This window comes from Dendrobium catenatum, unplaced genomic scaffold (assembly GCF_001605985.2).
Source record: "Dendrobium catenatum unplaced genomic scaffold, ASM160598v2 fragScaff_scaffold_54, whole genome shotgun sequence".
Classification (NCBI taxonomy): domain Eukaryota; kingdom Viridiplantae; phylum Streptophyta; class Magnoliopsida; order Asparagales; family Orchidaceae; genus Dendrobium; species Dendrobium catenatum.
In genome coordinates, this window is record NW_021318516.1 from 1,636,186 (window position 1) to 1,649,783 (window position 13,598).

The 13,598-nt window shown below is 33.0% G+C and overlaps 1 protein-coding gene across 6 annotated transcripts; it reads right to left on the bottom strand.

Moving 5' to 3' along the window:
• Nucleotides 1–695: 695 nt before the first annotated feature.
• On the bottom strand, nt 696–12,677 carry LOC110108679 (uncharacterized protein At5g39570). Of its 6 annotated transcripts, none has more exons than XM_020839429.2 (9): nt 11,835–12,677; nt 11,560–11,742; nt 11,116–11,277; nt 10,845–11,024; nt 8,941–9,000; nt 8,639–8,812; nt 1,620–1,726; nt 867–981; nt 696–803 (listed from the first exon to the last, which is right to left on the bottom strand). In XM_020839429.2, exons 1-8 carry the CDS (start codon nt 12,417–12,419, stop codon nt 882–884), a joined length of 1,551 nt encoding a protein of 516 aa, XP_020695088.1. In that variant the 5' UTR covers nt 12,420–12,677; the 3' UTR covers nt 696–803; nt 867–881. The 6 variants fall into 6 exon arrangements, 5 of the variants coding, with proteins under 5 accessions (XP_020695088.1, XP_028550594.1, XP_020695090.1 ...); XM_028694761.1 differs by having other exon boundaries at nt 8,941–8,994; nt 11,835–12,676; XM_020839431.2 differs by lacking the exon at nt 696–803 and having other exon boundaries at nt 881–981; nt 1,620–1,691; nt 11,835–12,660.
• Between the last annotated feature and the right edge of the window lie 921 nt (nt 12,678–13,598).

A 13,598-nucleotide genomic window follows, 5' to 3' on the forward strand; every position in this document is an offset into this window, starting at 1 on the left:
CAATTATCAATGACATTTATTTTCTTAAAATGTATTTATTCCTTTATTTTTTTTATTATATAACTATCTTAATTATATTACTTAATTCAAATATATATTTTTTATTTTATTTTTTAATCATAACAATTCAACATATTATTAAAATTTATAAAAAGAAAATAATAAATTTAAAAATATGAAAATAGCTAATCCCCTCAAACCTGTGTTCTACCCTTTTGCTCCTACCTAAAATCCCATGACTCTCAACTACTGAGAAAGGAAAGCACCATAGGTGCATTTGGTGAGTTCCAGTATATATTTATCTGAAATTTGATGGAACTTAGTTTCCATTCTTAAAAACTATTTTAAAAAATAATAAGAAATGAGCTTTAGGTTTTATTTTAAAAAATAATTTTTTAATACAAAATTTTTTGAATTAAAAATTTTTATATTAAAAAACTGTCTCAAATAAAACATTAATCTTGCCAGCCACATACAATTACCTCCAATCTTTTCTTCTGCTTTTAATAAAATTAAAATCATATTAGATTAATGTGATGATGAATTAATTTTTTTTCCTTTAAAAAATAAAAAAATTAATATGCGGTTAATACAAATTAAAATTATTATAGTCTCAATAAATAATGAATTGAGTAAACGTGAAGTGAATAACAAGATAAATAGGTATCATTATACCTAACTTCAATACAATTTCACAATGGCTTTCTCTTATGGGTTAAAAGTTGAAGTTTTGCCACTTTTAAATTCATCATCAATAGAGTTCATACTCCTTTATTGTATATTGCACAATGCACATAACATTACATAAAATAGAAAATAACACAATTAAACCAAATTACAAATTATAACTATAGCACTAAATTTACCAATAAAAGAGCTATTTAAGAACCTACATTAATTAGAAAATATAACATATTGTACAGTGAACTTGAAATATAACAACCGTACCCAACGTGTGTCGAGTCCAACATATGTCGAACACTGCATATAAAGAGCAACAAAATTACTCATGAAGATTTAATTTATGTGCATATTAATCTTCTTATTCTGTTCTAAAAAATCCTAAAATATATGAAAGATAATAACAAGATATGAGATGATACAGGAGATAGATTTGACTCCCTGAATGATATAAGAATTTTAGAAATTAGAGTCAATCTCTTGATGAGCAAGAATAAGAAGCTATCTTTTCTAATGATGATGATATGAGGCCAACGACAAGTGCATGAAGAAAAAACTAACCTCATTATTCCTTTTAGTAAATAGGTGATTGTTAGATATTGGTACTGTACAATATAGTTCATGGCATCATGACTACGTTTTCCATATAAACTAAACAAATTACAAGAAATTTTGGTTGCTTAAATTCAGCAAGCTTGCTGTGATGCAGTAATTCGCACTCAAGCCAAAAGTTAAAAAGCATAACAAAAAAATCTATCATAGAAGAAAAAGTTAAGAACTTCTTCTATTGGATATCGTTAATGTAGGAAGGAACAAGCAGTTTATGAACATTAATTGAACATTCCAGTTCAATAACTTTGAGCAGACTGGAAAGAAACAAGTTTACTAGTCATGATAAGACTTAACTCGGCATGAGAAGGAAAATGGCCATCACTTACTTGAATATGATCCACGATGGCAATCTGTCATGTATTTTTTCACCAAGCGCTACCATATGATCCATCGTCATCCTGTGGAATTTCGAACTCCCATCACTTCCATATAGCTATTGGTAATTGTAAATAAAAAATGAGTTGATCCTTCAAAAATATTAATCAAGGAGGATCAAGAATCCAAGAAAAGTATCAAAAGAGGTAAATTTTGAATGCTTATTTAAATGTATCATGTTAGCGTCAGATTTTTAGAGTGATTAAGTAGAATAAAGTTGGATTTAAATAGGGGTAAGTAATCTGGCTAATTCTTTCAAATTACCAGCCAATTTTTTAAAACTAATCCTTTGAATTTCCTTAGTTCTTGCAAAATAATGAATTCATAAAAAAAAGAACTAAAAAATCTGTTACGAAACAGCCCACATTAGTGGACAACAACTGAAATTCTGCTCGTAAACAGCAGTTTTTGCCAAACCAGTGGAAAAATCAGGGAGAAAAAACTTGAAATTCAATAGTAGAATGAAAAAAAAAACAACCCGATACAATGAATCTTCAATTCGAGAGGAAGATTCAACTCTCCAAATCTCTAGCCAAAGCCTATAGCCCAAAAAGCAAAACAAAAGATCTCAAATTTAGCCTCCAAATTCACGATAGCCCTAACCCTAGAAAGAAGAGGGTAATTAAATCAAAAGGACAATTACTAATTCCTTAAACAACCCTTAATTTCAAATTTTCCCTCCAACCCATCACTAATTAGTGTGTGGGCCCCACAAACCAGCCGCCCCCCTCTTCTCTCTCTTTCCCTAGTTCCGCCCCACCCTTGGCCCACCTTTGATATACCTGAATCGGTACTAGATGGACCGGTTCAGCCAGCCCTCCTTGGGCCTTCCTATCAAAATCATAAGCAAATGTGGCTAACCAATGTTACGACTTATCTCCTTCCTTGCAAAACCGAGTTTTTACATACCGTATGACCCCATCAGCTCACCCATGTTCTTGTTTCCATCATGTCAGCAACATCGTAACACTCATTCGTAAAACCAACCCTCCCTTACCTACCTAAATCGTCTTCATTGGAAACAACCTCTGCACTAAAAAAAGAAAATCCCAGCAAGCTCCACGAATGTGGAGATTTTACCATCCCAAAGCTTGTAGATTTGTAGAGAATCGAGAGAGATACTTTGCTATGTGAGAGAGCAAGTTTGAGAGAATGAAAGCGACACATTGGTCACAATCCGGCCCTGAGACTCAAATTTATAAGGCAGGAGCAACTGGTCTGACAATTAATTAAAATTTTGCTCGCAAAAATTTCTAGTAATAAACTATTTCTAAAAATGCTAAAAGAGCCACTAAAATGTTGAATATATTTTAAAGTAAACTATTATAACTGTTTCAGATAAATAACTTTATCTCGAAACGTTGCATCTACAATATTAGTTTTCACCTCTATCACTCATTCAAATTTCTTCAGATAATACCCATTTATGTCTGCAATAATATAAATGAGTTATAACACAACTCAGCAAGCACGTTATGCTTTAAAAGTATAGTAATACTATGACATTTTGAATAATATATATTCTTGTTACAAATTATGAAATAAAGTAACCTTATTCAATAATAACTACTTAAAATTTATTTTTTAAAAATGATCATAAATATTATATTATGCTTATACACATACCATGTCTTATAAATTTTTGCGACTAATACAACCATTACAAGAGATACTGTTTAAATAGTTCCAATTACGATACTTCTATTTTCATTTCCTTTTTTAAAACTTTTTCATTTCAATCAATATGCACATACAAGCATTTCTATTTAATTATTTCATTCATATATCATTCAATAATTTTCTATAATACATGAAATAAAATATCATGCTAGCTATCAATAATTTTAATATGACTATTCATTGAGAATGATAAATCAAGTATGAGTTTCTCAACAACAATCAATTTAACAAATAAAAATTGATTCAATAAAAATTTAGTTTAGAGAAAGCTCCATAAAATAGAAATATAAGTACTCACCTCAAATCTAGATATTTTGATATTTTACTCTTACTCTATACTCCGACTTGATAGATTTAACACACATATAAAGACCTTATTATCAATGATAATTTTTTTGTAAATTATCTAATTCAATATTTAAAATTTTCTTTTTAAACATAATTTATTACTTAATATAATAATAAATTAATTACTTATTAAAATCTCATATATTATTGAATTTTAAAATATATGCTCTTTCTTTCATTCTCTCTCTACATATCTATTACTAATCTTTTTAATTTAAAATTTAATGAAAAATCATAGTCTAATTATTATAACTTTTTAAATAATTTTGTTATCATGATATTTTATGATATCATATTTCTCAATATATTAACTCCTATCCACAGAGTCATGATAACCAGCTGCGCACAACTTTGCAGTCTCCGTCGGACGTTGGCTCATGCACAACTCTACCTACGTTGCTACAGTATGTGTCCTAACTCGCCTTCACTCACACTCTATATCTGCACTTTCCCTCTTTCGATTTTAAAGAGACTGAAACCTTTCATCTTCTTGCCATCAAGCGACAAAATCGAAAACTTATTTGACTCCCTTCACAACTTCAAACGACGTATTTGGTCCCCTAGGTCCTCCTCGACTCCAAGTGACAACCTGTGGAACCGACCTCTCCCTTAGTCTTCTTTAACATTAGGTAACCAAAATGACAGAAACAGATAACACCAGTTTGGGATATTACAGCATTGCCCTTTGAACTATTGCAAATATCCTTTGATGTGAGAGAGCAAGACTGAAAGACTAAAAGGAAGCATTGTGCTTTGAACTATTGCAAACGCCCTTTTTTTGAACATTTAATGCTTAGATGTTTTTATTCAACAACGAATGGTGACAGGAACGATCTCCTCTTTATAATGAACGATCATCTCCCCATCAAAATGATTCTCTAATTAAATGCCTCATCCATTACTTTAGTATTGTTTCACATTTGTGGCCGATGGGAATTATTCCTCATGCCAAGGAGTAGATTCAATGTTACCTTAGGGGACTTCTGACCTCTGAGTGGATCTTATCCAAGTAAATTTTGATCAGCAATATCAATCATATTTTGTTTCAAGGTTCATTTAATTGTTCTCGGCTGTTCCCTCAATAGTTGGCAACTTGATCTTTGGCACCCAATCCTCAACTTCTGCATGGGCTTTAATTGAGTCGTTATAAGCGGGAATACAAACCAGCCATATAAGAAACCTCTCTAGAAATAGATTTTGAAATGAAGAAGAATAGCATCTTAGACTTCAAATTCGTCATCAAATGCCCTTGCATTTTGTGATGTGATTCCATTTTAGTGATTCTGCTTATAATTTATCTCGATCAAGGATAAATTCTAGGGAAAGATGCACCATCATCATCTTCATTATTGTCAATGCTTCCTGCTAAAGAGTTTTCATACCTTCCATATCAGGGACTTAATCCAAAACTAGGGATTTCATTCAAATGAATGGCTTTTGGAATCTTCCCTCTCTCTCTCTCTCTCTCTCTTAACATAGTTGACATATTCTTCCCCATTGCTAACCTTCAACTGGCCAATTAGGATTTGTATTGAGGTTATGGCCAGGGCTGCAAATGAAACGAGCGTTTGACAAGCTACTCGTGGCTCGGCTCGATAAGAGCTCGATCAAGTTCGTTTGATAAGGTAAATGAACGAGCTTGAATATTTTTGATAAATACTCGATAGCTAAATAAACGAGCTTAAACAACTTGAAGTTCAGTTCATTTAGGTTCATGAACATTATCATTTAATGCTCGAGAACAAGCTCGTTAAAAAACTCGATTAGAGTTCGACTAAGAAGCTCGATTAGAATTATATTAGAGTTTAACAAAATACAAATTGTTAAATTTGATAATTTATTTTTACTAATCCTGTCTAAAATCACTTAATAATTTATTTTTGTTTCCCGCATCAGCCTAAAATCATGAACAATCTGCTCTCTAAATAAATATAAGATGAATCATAAATCGTTTGTTTGTGAATGAGCTGATTTGGAAGCTCAAGAATACTCATTCGATATGTTCGTGAATGAGCTTGTTTGATAGTTTTAAAAACTTTGCTATATATAATCATGAACAAGCTTGATGTTACTATTTGTTAGAAAGCTCGACAAGGCTCGTTTGCTAAGTTAATATACATCTAGAAGTAGAGCTCGTTTATAGCTCGATAAGGCTCATTTGTTTAAAGCTCAATAAGCATGAAATGAATAGAACATGAATCAAACATGAACTGAACATGAACACCCATAATTTAAACGAACCAAGCTTGAACACAAACACAAAAGCTCGAATCAAATTGGAATGAACTTGAACAAACTGATAATAAACGAACTCAAAAATGAACACACACATACTCAGCTCGGTTCAATTCATTTACAACCCTAGTTATGGCTTTTGAGGTAGTGACTGAGGTTTCTAAAATGGTAAAACGATCACACTACCTAGGAGGCTATGATGCACTGACACACATCTTGAAGAGAGAATGCAGTGTTGGACACGACAGACATGTGTCTGATTAAATAATGTTTAACTTTAACCCGATATGATTGGGACACATGTCAGATACAGCTGGGACACGCGTGTCTTAATTTTTTATGATAACATTATTTTAAATTATAAAAAATTTATATTTTTATATTTACTAAATAAAATAAAACATCACATTCACTTATATATGCATCAATACGATTATTAAAAGGCATAATTATTAAAGAATGGATCATTTTTTTAGAGGCAGTAATGATTATTGAAAACCTTTATGCCTACCTGTGTTTGTAATTTTTAGTGACATGAAATAAGAAGAATTTTGATTATGTCTGAAAAATCTTTATGTGCATGTTTATTGTAATTCTAGTTGATAGGTTTTGTTGAAATAGGTGAAAAGTTAGAATGATATAAAAAATATTTAGAATATAAAAGATTTAAGATTAATAGAATAAAGACTAATATATGATATCCAATAAACTATTATGAGAGAGAACTAGAGAAGTATAGAAGTAAATATATATATTCTTTGTGATTTAGATTAGGGTTAAAGAAATATTATGAGAGAGAACTAACAAACTAGAGAAGTAAATAGATACAAAGAAGAACCAACTTTCATTATATGATATCCAATGAACTATTACAAATCTTTCCTTAGATGAACTAGAGTTAGAAGCAATGATATTCAATGATGATGATATTGAAGGCCAAAAACAAACCTCTGAAGCTAATCCTAAAGGTTGAAGCTTGAATGCTTGATGTTGTAGTAAATAGTTATTTGCTTATATTTTTATGGTTATACTAGACATTTTGTACTAAATATTTTATATTATAAGCTAGACAAGTTATCATGTCATTCTTTATTATTGGTTGTCATTTCTAATATGATATTACATTAATAACTATACACTATATAAAAAATGTAATGTCGTGTCCGCGCCGTACCCGTGTCCTATATTTTAAAAAAAGCTGCGTCCCATGTCCGTGTCGTGTCATGTTCATGTCGCCATGCCAGTGTCTGTGCATCATAGTTAGGAGGTCATTGTTGATCTTGGTTTGAGAGCTTGACGGGCTTGATCTTGGCACCCAGAAATTAATTTTTAGTCTCAAAAATAGCTAGACCCTCCATGTCTCTCAAGGTAATTACCCTCTTGGATCCTCTAACTTTCATCATGAGTGTTGCTATCTTGCCCTGCCTTCCTCAGTGGCTTCAGAACAAACTATTCCCATTAACCTTCATTAATAACTTGACTCTAATAGTGAGGTTTACGAAGCAAGGATCCTCAGTGAAGAGCAGGATATTTGATGCACCAGAGTTTAGACTTAAGTTTAAATTTTAAATTTACTAATTTAATTTATTAGATAACTTATATTTTTTATGGATAGCTTTATGTTTGCATTTGAATTGTTATGGTTGGACTTTGATTGGATAGACTTAGATTTGAATTCAAAAATTCGATCTTATCGAAGGATTTAGGGCTTAAAATTGATCATTTCATCATAAATTAAATCAAAGATATTTATTGAACACCTATCTCTTTACCGGTAGACTTTGGTTGTTATTCTCTCTTCTCTTCCAACTCTCCTCTCCTTATTCCCTTCATCACTCTCGTCCACATGATCAGATATTAGAGTCAGAACGAATCATTCCCATTTACACCTCATGCCTTCATAGTTGTGTCCACTTGTCCAACTTGATCCCTGGTTGCATGACAATTACTTTACTCTGAGATAGCTTGCAACAACCTACGATTGTAGTCCCGATCTCATTGTTGTGCATTGATGGCATCAGCGATGAGATCCCATCATGTCACCTATCTCTACTGCTGACAAGAACCTATCAACAACCATCATCATCACAACCACTTCCTATGGGTTGAATTAATCCATCTAACAATTTGACAAATCAAAAGACTAAAACTTCTTTTGGTTATTTTCAAAGATGTGACATAGCTTATTCAAATGTTAAACAAACACAATCACAATAAAGAGTTAATATGATTGGAGAGATCTTAAAGAATAACCATCATATCTTTTGGATGGTGTACTTGACTGAATCACAGGTTTTTTAGTTTATGGCATGTAAATTGTGAGTGCTTTTATGGTTCGATCAACTAGCAGAGATTTAAACAAATTTTTTTTTTAAATAGAAGGTGAAGGCTCATATATTGCACATAGCGCATTGGATTTATTTATATCATATCTCAGATAAACTTGAAATCAATGTCATCCAACACACCTTAATAGAATCAGTTGGATAAGAAATGGTGTCAAGAGAAAAAGAGGTATGAGGTGGTGTGCTGCTGAGTGATAGAAAGAATAAATAAAACGACAAAAGAGAACATGAAAGGGTGCATACCGGTGCACTAAAACCAAAACTCTGAACAAACCAATTGACAAAATATATCGATGCATACAAGCTATAAAATGCAATCTAGGGTTAAAAATATAGACTTATTTTCTTAATTGAAAATAAACCTGCTCGTATTGAGTAGAAATACCCTCATAGCTGCCATAATAATTGGGATTCAGCATCCATGTTGATTTGAAAGGTTCTAGTTCAAGGGAATGGTCATCATGGTGTGTCTGATTTGCATACTCTGAACTGTGAACCTTGCCCTCTTTGCCCAATTTATCAAATGAAGAAGTTTGCTATATGCAAAGAAAAATAAGATTGTACTAAAAACATCAACATTTTGTTATATTAAAGTTTATAACTAAATATGGCAGCAAGATATGTGGATCAATGTAACTTGTCACCATCAAAATTCCCTACTCACCCATGCAGATCCAGGAGAAGATGATTCATTGTAAACCTCAGAGTAATCCAATGTCTGAAACTAGGAAAAATAGGAGCTAATAAGTCGATTAAGTTGTGCAAAACAATACCGTGGGAAAAGCGATGAATGAAATACTAAAGAAATAAATTTCACTGTTGAGTAGATCTAAAGAAGCATATAAGGTCAATTGCTATATATATATGTTAATTTATAGGGCTAAGATCGCTAAAGTCAATTGTATTTTCACAATCTTCATTAAAAAGCGTAGCAAAACATCTCATCCACATTTATTGAATATCCTTTTCTTTAAAAAAAATACTTTTTGATCTTCATCCTTAATGCACTTCACTTGAATTAAATACTTACTACTTCTATCTCTTTGTTTGACTAACTTATACATATATCTTTCTTCTTTTTTAGAATATAATCTACTATATAAATTATTAAAAGCTAAAATCTTTGCAGCGTAGATTGCTTTCTTAGACCCACATAACATTCGCTTCCTCATGCACAGACAAAATCTTAATATCTCGAATCTTACTCTCAAAAATATTTCTGTTAGTATTTTTTAAATGCCTCTAGAATAACGTTTTACTATATTTTTCATATTCTACCCCTTCATCTTAAAGTTCAAAATTAATAAGCAATGTTTGGTGCAATAAAATTTCACTCGGAATAAATTTAAAATCTTTGCAATCTAAATGATATATTTTTCTTATAAGAAAATAGTCAATCTAAATTTTACTATATCAATTCTTATAAGTGATGAGATGTTCATCTCTTTTTTTAAATAATGTATTAGCAATTACAAAATCATAAATTAGAGCAAAATCTAATCTAGTTTTACCACCATCATTAGTCGCTTCAAATCCATAGCCACCATGAATATTTTTTAAATCCTCTACCTCTCTATAAACATATCCATTTAAATCTCCTCTAATAAAAATTCTTTTTTTAAAGAAGAATCCTTTGAATTAATTCTTCTAAGGCATTTCAAAATTTTAATTTTAAACACATCCAAAATAATTTGAGGGGCACTTATAATATTAACAATCTTATTATCAACAATAATCTTCAAAACTATAATTCTATCTCCAATTCTATCAATTTTTATAATATTATCCTTCAAACTCTTATATATAATCACACATACAACATTTCTAATACGGTTTATACTAGAATACCAAAGTTTAAATCCTAAACTATCAATCTCTTTAGCCTTCTCTCCAACTCATTTAGTTTCCTGAATGCATAAAATATTTATTTTCCTATGAATCATTATATCAATTAATTCTATTAATTTGCCTGTAAGTGAACCTGCATTCCAATATTCTATCTGAGTTTCATGGACTAGCTTCTTTGCCAACATCCATCCATAATAGGGGAACCATTGCCTATTTAAAATTGCACCCAAGCGCCGATGCAATGACCCTTGTACATTTCTCGTTGTATTCAAGCCATACAACATGCGCTTCCAGGGAATGCCCTTGCATTAATATAATGTATTAAAGAATTCATGTCTTGATTATTCGACAAGTTTTACACTGGCTGTCGATTACCTTACACAAACTCAACTTTTCTCATACAGGGCTTAGGACCTGTCAATGACAGTGTTAAAGTCAATAACTATTTGTGATAATTAAAAACCAGTTCTACTCAATGCCATCCTAACATATATTAAATTAGAGTAAAATCTTATGACCATCTTAAAAAAAAATGAAAAGTTTCAATATAAAAATCCAAAGGAAAATGGAAGTTCTAACTATTGAAGACGAAAATATTAACATAATACTTATTCAAACTTAGAAATGGCATTAAAGAACAAAATTTAATACATACTTCCAGAACACGTTGTGCCTATATGATATATAATACAAAAAACAAGATGGGTAACGAATTCTCACAGGAGGGGAACCAGCAAAGGCATCTTCAGAAGTCCCGTAATATCCAGGGTATCGGGTCCAAGTTGGTTTGTAAGGTTCAAGCTCTACATCACTTGACAGCTGATAATACTGCCTTTCATAGTCATTGTAAGCATTAGTAAATGCATTTTTCTCATCTCCATTTATGCTATAAGATGAACCCTGCGAGCAAGAGAAAAGAATTAAGGCTATCAGAAACATTGAACGTGTTTAGATGGTTGTACAAAGTTGATAAGCTGCAATGTATACGCACCGAGTAAGAATCTGTATAAGAAAATTCCTGAGAGGTCTCATGATAGGTCAATTTCTCAAATGAATTCTCAACTGCCTCTAGCTGAACATTTTGAGCACCCCTATAGTAGTGTTTATCATAGGCCATTTCCAGATTTCCGTTCTCAGCATAAGACAAGGGAACCTATGCACATGAACATCACACACAAATCAAACAAAGAGTACCAAGTGAAAAGATTATGAAACACTACTACAGAGTAAAATAAAAGGGTAGAAAGTAGGCGGTCTTCAGGGGCTGTTTGGCAACAAGTGGGATTTAACATTAGTAGGATTTAGTAAATTTTGTAAATCCGGATTTAGCAAATCCAAATTGTGTTAAATCCTTAAAACTGTTTGGTATGCCAAATGATAAATCCTGTTAAATCTTGAGAAACTATTTGGTAACATATATCATGATTTCAAGTACCCATTGTCTTTGAGGATACAACTGCTCATCATAACGTCCACGATGACTAGGTTCCCAAGAAAATACAGACTTCACTGGATCAACTTTAGCATCAAATGAATCTTCAGGTAAATGCTTCAGATAGGGATGAGCAGAACTGTCCAATCTATAGTTTTCATCCTCCCAATTGTTATAAGTAGAAGACTGCAATCAAGGTAACAGGTATCAAACACTACCTGACATGAACAATAACATAACCCAGAACATAAAAACATGCACCAAGTTAGCAAGCTCACTCTTTCAGAATCATCGTGATACTTCAACTTTTCAGTCCTCGCTGGCTGGATCTCCACATTAACAGTATCACTCCCATGGCTTTTGTAAGCATAGATTGGAATCCCATAACTATCTACTCCAATTCTCCTCTCACCAAACCCTTGCGAAAATCCAAAGATGTAGTCAGCAGCCCGCCTTAACGGTCTCCAATAACTCATCTCTTCCGCATCATCCCTCCAGCCACCATGACCATTCATTGTGAAGGGTGAGGATCCGGAAAGATTCCACCAGCAATCTGCATAGGTAAAACCCCGTCCGCCATAACCGTAAGAAGAGCCATAATCGGCCTCGGGTAGGTCATTTTCATGCCCAACAGAAGTGGATATAACTCTGTCACTTGCCTCAGGCGAAGCAGGAGGTTCCACCGGGACTTTCGGCTGGAGAGGTGGATGCGGGGAGTCGTCTGACATCGGGTAGCAGATGGCTGAGAAGGGTGGAAGCGGGTTGCCATAAGTGAGAGCAATATCATAGCCCCCTTGGTAAGGATAGGGGTTGTACTCTTCGAAATCTTCGGTCTCGTTGAAGCCGGAGTTGCCGACAGCCATGTCGGCGCCGCCGCTTGAACTCGGTGGGTGGAGGAATGGTAGCTTTTTCGGATGGATTAATGAGTAGGGTTCGAACCTTTGAGGACATTTTATTGATTAGGGCTAAAAAGTGCATCATTTTGATGACAGGGATGGAAATCACCTCGGCGTCAAAAAAGAGCAGAAGTAATAAACCGGATAGATAGCGGAAAATGGAAGGAAGCGGGATTGTTTGGCCGATGTAGAAGAAGAGACAATACGGTTGCGAGGTGTTTGATGATATGCCTAACCGAAAAGCTCGTGTAGTGGGTCCTGTTGCCGGAGACAAGAGGCGAGCGCCGGCGGGACCCTGTTGTGGAATCCATTAGGATATTGGAGGATTCATGAAAACGAAACTAATGGGCGCTGCCCAGGCTGAAAGAGAAGTCGCACCTGCCGCTGAGAAGTGAAAAATGTTCATACGGTAAGAGTACGGCTATTATTGTGCGCTTGGTATCAAAACATAGTAAAAATTTATTTCGTAGTGACTCTATCGTGGTTGGGTACCATGGCACGGTAGCGTGGCTGAGCCTGATTTGTCTTTGAACATAGAGCTTAATTCGGCATTCGCACAGAATAATTTCTCCGAAATGAGCGTCTCACCCGAAGAAAACCGATAAGCTCAAAATTGTTGAATTTTAATATAATTAAGGCACTAAATTTTTCATAAAATATCAATCAATTATAGATGATGATTCTAAATCTTTAAACTGATTGTATGTAAATATTATAAAAATTAGCCAAAAGATAATTAAAATGTTTGTTAAATAAATTGTTATTCTGCATATGAAGAAGACCTTGAATTTAAAAATTTAGAGTTTTGCAAGATGATCAATACATTTGTTGCCCAACAGACGTTGCTTGAATACCGTCTACAAAAAACGATGTTATTTGTGGGCCAACTACGATCAATTGTCCCTCAATTGTTATGCAATAATATTAACGTCTGTTATCTTTAGACTTTCTGAAAGTCCATTAGGGATGTTAAGCTCTTATGAACTAGCCCAAGCCTAACTAAGGGGGGGTGTGAATTGGTATTTTAAAATTTTCTCATTCAAAATTACAAACTTAAATTAAACCAAAATTCACCACAAAGAAAACGAAGCGCGGAAATTAAATGCAGAAAAAGTAGTAATAAAGAACACATAAATTTATAGTGGT